The sequence below is a fragment of the Anneissia japonica genome, unplaced genomic scaffold (assembly GCF_011630105.1).
Source record: "Anneissia japonica isolate Jap-2015-1 unplaced genomic scaffold, ASM1163010v1 scaffold287834_len5846547_cov211, whole genome shotgun sequence".
In the NCBI taxonomy this organism is placed as follows: domain Eukaryota; kingdom Metazoa; phylum Echinodermata; class Crinoidea; order Comatulida; family Comatulidae; genus Anneissia; species Anneissia japonica.
The window spans coordinates 3248116-3253946 of NW_022704992.1; the positions used below are offsets into that span (position 1 = coordinate 3248116).

At 33.5% G+C, this 5831-nt stretch overlaps 1 protein-coding gene across 1 annotated transcript in view; it reads right to left on the reverse strand.

Annotated features, from left to right (window-relative positions):
- Positions 1-4211: 4211 nt before the first annotated feature.
- LOC117104997 overlaps positions 4212-5831 on the reverse strand; it is an 8078-nt gene continuing 6458 nt past the window's right edge. Inside the window, exon 6 of the mRNA XM_033245977.1 lies at positions 4212-5339. Within this exon, the coding sequence (XP_033101868.1) occupies positions 4959-5339 (381 nt within the window). The 3' untranslated portion in view covers positions 4212-4958. The remainder of the gene's footprint in view (positions 5340-5831) is intronic.

The following is a 5831-nucleotide window of genomic DNA, read 5'->3' on the forward strand; positions in this document are numbered from 1 at the left end:
TATCATTATAATCATCATTAACAACAACATCATTATCATCATCATCAACAATAACAACAACAACGACAACGACAATAATAATAATAATAATAATAATAATAATAATAATAATAATAGCAATAATTATAAATGAATGAGAATGAATGAGGCTACTAAATAGTTTAAGGTAATGATGAAATGTCTCCACCCACCGCAAATCCCTTTCTATAAAATAAACCTGCCAAAACATGTTCCAATTATACTCCAAACACTACCAATACCATCCCACCTCACCTCACTTCGCTCAACCGCCCTCTTCCAAAATGCACAATAACTCGCCCAAACACTTTTTATTTCAAAGAGTGGCACTATTTCCGCTTTTAGTATAAGTTTTTGTGGACTCTTTTTTTAGAGTGGGCATTTTCAGATTTTGTAACCCGAATAATTCACCTAAAAATTTACGGTCGTCCTACTTGTCACTACGCATTTTACGTTTTGAACACAGAAGCCAAGCAACATATAGTATTGAAACATTGTATTTTCAACTACTGAAACCGTAGAAAAAAGTGTCAACCCACATACTTTCCAACCACCACCTACTTTCAAAAAATACACTAACCAGCTAACTGGAAACTCCGAGGCCTTTTATTGTATTACTAGTGGTATACTACCTTTTTACCACCAATTCCTTACTTCCCGTTAAACACACGAGAAAAATTTACTTTTATAGTTGACAAAAAAGACATGCCAAGTATTGGTGTTGAAATGGAAATATTATGCAAATAATCAATGGTTATTAGCTTTACATGTTTAAATATAAAGAAGCATTAAAAATATTCCCAATCAGTTCCCAAAAATTGAAGTTAGTACAAACGCTGTACACATTAACTGTATTTGCACTAATTTGAATATTCATCATTCGGCTATTGTTATCTGCCTTTGGTCTACGGTAAACCTATTTTTTAAATGGTCCTCATATCCACAGCCTACTTCGGATCGTGACCAAAATTTAACTTCATTAAAACATGACAAACTATTCTGGAAATTGTCATATTTATATATTTTTAAGATATATATAGCCATCAAATGCACACCCGCATTTGGATCGTCACCAACAATTCATAATTTCTTCCTTGTAATTTTCTTAAACTTTCACAAAAGTTTCATTGATATCAGTTTTTGAAATATCTGTTCTGGGACGTTTTCCTTTGAATGTTCCTCATATGCACACCCTACTCCGAATGGCCCCCAACATTTTAACATTTCTTCATCAAAACATGACAAACTATTCTGGCAAGTGTCATTTAGAGCCATTGATTATTGAGATATTTAGGTCTGGACCTTATAATTTTAAATGACCCTCAAATTCACACCTGAATTTGGATCATTACTAGCAATTAATAATTTCTTCCTTGTACCCTGTTTAAACTTTCACGAAACTTTCTTTCAGAATTGACACGTTTTTGAAATATCTGGTGTGATGTATTTGCTCTTAAATCCTTTTACAGTAATTTGGTCTTCACATCCACATATACTGCGGCCCGTCACCGAAATTTAATAATTTTTTCGTCGGGCCATATATAACACTCCCTGTTATTTTTATTCTGTCTGTGCAGCCGTTTTCGAGATAATTTGAAAAAAAAAAAAACCCAAAAAAAAACAAGACACGTGTAACGAACACGAACACACACACACACACACCCCTCCCCCGACACATACACCAACTTACACGACTGAAAACATATATATCCTGGCGGAGATAATAATAATAGTGAAATTTAGCTTGATATACCGTTATCATAGTAGTAGTAGTAGTAGTAGTAGTAGTAGTAGTAGTAGTAGTAGTAGTAGTAGTAGTAGTAGTAGTAGTGGTAGTGTTGGTGGTGGTGTTGGTGGTGGTAGTGGTAGTAGTAGTGGTGGTAGTGGTAGTGGTATTGGTAGTGGTAGTAGTAGTAGTAGTAGTGGTAGTAGTGGTAGTAGTAGTAGTAGTGGTGGTGGTAGTAGTAGTGGTGGTGGTGGTGGTGGTGGTGGTGGTGGTGGTGGTGGTGGTGGTGGTAGTAGTAATGGTAGTGGTAGTAGTAGTCGCTCTTACCTTGTCCATCACTGCAACCGGATGCAAAGGAACGTATACCCAACCCTATACCAAAGATGTACAGCACTAACATTATAGTAAAAAGTAAAAATTGTTCGCATATAGTTCGGAAATTGAGATGTTCACGTATGCCATCCAGAAGTGTCGTATTAATACATAATAGTTAAATTAATAAAGATAACTGTCATGAATATAACTATGGATACCATACACAAACAACATTTGTAATCATGTAATTTAATTAATTGTTTGCATCACGATAGCCTCTTTCCATTTTGAATATATGAATTATTCCATCTCATGTTGAGTTCTCTTTTTCATAGCTTATATATTCAATTTATATGATTATGGTTATCATTTTAATGACAGTGGTGGTTTGCCCTACCTGACGTGTTATCGTACCAAATACTCTGTACGTTGCCAAATACTTGCGACAAAACGTCAGGTAGGGCAAACCATCAACACTATGATATTTTCCTGAAGCAAACTCACATCGAAATAACATTTGCAGTACCAGCTTCTACTTGGGGCTCGCAAATTTATGGTTCCGGCACCTGTGGAGGAGCCGGGGTGTGTATTTGTGGGAGGGCACGTAGACACGCCACTGAATACATTGATCAGCAACACAGGAAAAGAAAGAAAATATCTCACTAAAATTCAGTGCAATTCATAGAAAACGATAGAGTCGAATGGCGATATGGGCCCGGGTATCACGCCCAGTGTCGAATATCGTTCTACGACGAGCCGAGTTGTCATTTAATCGTAAATAGAGATATCTTAGTTTTAAATAGAATAGTTTTAAATACAGATATCTTACTTTTAAATAGAGATATTTTAGATTTAAATAGAGATATCTTAGTCATCCTTGGCCATTGTCATTGTTGCCTTTGATATTTCCATTATGTTTATCATCGTCATTCTTACATAGGAACTGAGGAACATTTTTAGAATTAAAGTCATAATAGACCTCTTACAATGTAGGAAGGTGTACCTGGCATAAAAATGCCCCTTTACCAACTCATTTCAACATTTCCTCTCCCCTTCACGAAATGTGTGCTGATCCACTGATAATATAATGATGCGTCTAATGATTGTAATCGAAATGCTTATTATTTTCTATATTGTAATTTAAATGTATATTTATAGTATATTTTCTTTGTATTTTGTTGTTCTCTGATTCCACCCATCGGATGAAGATCCACGTTGACAGTAATTTATATTACTTTTGATTACCCCTCCGGTCCTAGTGGAGAAACAGAGACCAACATTTATTGTATCGTTATTGTTCCTCCGACTGTTTTTCCCTTTTAGATTGTAATTGTTTTCGGCAAAATAAATGAAATGCATTGAAATGAAATCCTTCTTCTCCTTCTCTTTATCATCATAATCATCATAATTATCATAATTATCATCATCATTATCATCAATAGGTCTATCATGATCACCATCATCAGCATCTAATCATAATATTAATCATCATCATCACCACTGACCATTATATTAATCACCATCCATCTTCAAAATTATCATCATCACTGTTGGTTTGCCAGGTGTTCTGTGTTGATTGGTTAATTTTGTTGTCTGATTGTTGAGATTCAGAAACGTCAATTGTCTAGCAAAATACGCTGGCAACCTCAAAGTGGGGTATGTCTCCATATATTGAGGAAGTCTTCAATGCACTACTCAATACTAGTAGGCCAATATATTGTTTTGGACCCAACAGGTTGTTTAAATTGTTAAGAGGAAACAAATGTATTATTTTAGATAAGAAACCTTTGCATAACAGGTTGTGGATAAAATCTGTATTAACTACAATTAGTGATATTGATAATGTTAACACATTTAAACAATCAGAAAATATAAAAGAAAATCTTCTGGAAGTGGAAGGTAAAGTAAGAAATAAAAATGCAATTGCAATTACTATTCATTGCACAAGATATACATCATGGAACTGATAATTTTAACAAATGCACGAAAGATTATATGTATCGAGTAAAACATTTCTATAAGAAATTTTTCCCAGAAATCTTCTCTCCCACAACTGTACAAGAGTGGGAAGAAGAACACAAAACTTAAACTGGAAAACAATTTGTGCGAAAGAACAATGTATGAAACATTTGAATAAAATTGCACAATTTCATTTTAAGCGTCTGCATAAACTTTTAATTTGTAAGAAAATGTTAACGAGGTAGAAGCTTTCTGACTCGTGTTAAATGTGAGAAAAACAAAATAATGTCTAAAATGTAAGTTTTAAACTAAACATGTTAGTTATAATTAAGGTATCTAGGTATATTTTAAGTCATAAGGAATATAATAAATCGATTAGAATGTCTAAAAATTATTATCCAGAACCAACATAATGTCAAAAAGACTTCATATTTTCAACTTTAAAAAAAATAACCTTTTGAACAAACACTTTACTAATACTTAAACTACAGAAAACTACCTATGTCTTAAATAAGTGTTCACTTTAATAATGTGGTATAATATAGTGCCGTATAATGTATACTTTCCTCGTCGTTTGATCGTCAACTATGACGTCCACCGTTTTGGAGATTGTATTATCCTCACTGATTAAAGTTGGTACATTGTTGAAAGTTGTTTTTTTTTTCTTTTTAATTTATTTATTCATACATACGATAACTACAAAAGCAAACATTACAAACATAAGACATCTAAAGTAAGGTAAGGTACGCCTTATGCGCTTAAACTATTTTCATACAAGACGTGAACTGTCAATTGAATAGGAGATCAACATTCACTTATGCCTTTTTCCATTCTAATTAACTCCAGTGTCAGTTATACATTTAAAATGTACTTAAAAGTGATCATAATAACATAATATGTTTCAACAGCGTATTGATGTCTTTTCACACGCTAGTTTATCTTAGGCAAGGTCTGGATTGCACAAAGCAGATTTACCATCGAATACACACAAATAAGCATTTCCATCATTAAGGCCACTAAACTCCTTACAAGGGGGATATTTTATTACAGACCATAGGTTGTACGTAACGTAAACAAAGAATCTAGTCCTTTTCGATATAGCCTCATTCCCGAGAAAACTGTCTAAATCTAGTATGAAGCTATTTTTATCGTCTGCGCTTACTGATATTGGGGTACTCTGCTTAGCCAAGTCATAAACTTTGAACTTTTTATTAAAATCTTTGTAATTCTCATTCATCATCTTCGCTAATTCACGTCTGAGGTTTTTAAGAGTTTTACCGACAAGTACCATAAAAACACCTTCTTTTGAGGGCAATTTGACCTGAAAGATAAAATTATGTGTAAAGGTATGTCCTACATGATGGGGACAAGGTGGAGGCTTAGATGACCAATTTAATAGATTTCCGAAGAGGAAATCTGACAAAAATAATGCTGTACAACCTTAAAGAAAACTTTTCCAAGGGATTGCCAACTGAAGATAACTAAAACATAAAACATGGGGGGAAAGGGACAACTATAGTGTTTATTTCAAAATGTCAGATTCAAAGAACTCAATCCCCAAGCGCATAGAGGTTTTTTTGCATGATGAGCTATACAAATTCAACAATTAATTAATTAATTGTAGATAATAGGCCCCTATATGTAGATTGTTAATAATTTTTGATCATTTAACTAACATTTAAAAGGAAATACTGTAATATTTCGCACAAAACTTTTAAAATTTACGATTATGTTTCTATTAATTGACTCAATGAGAGTAAAATGACCAACTCATACTCTTTGTTAGCCCCCCACTCCTACCCCTTGAAATCTG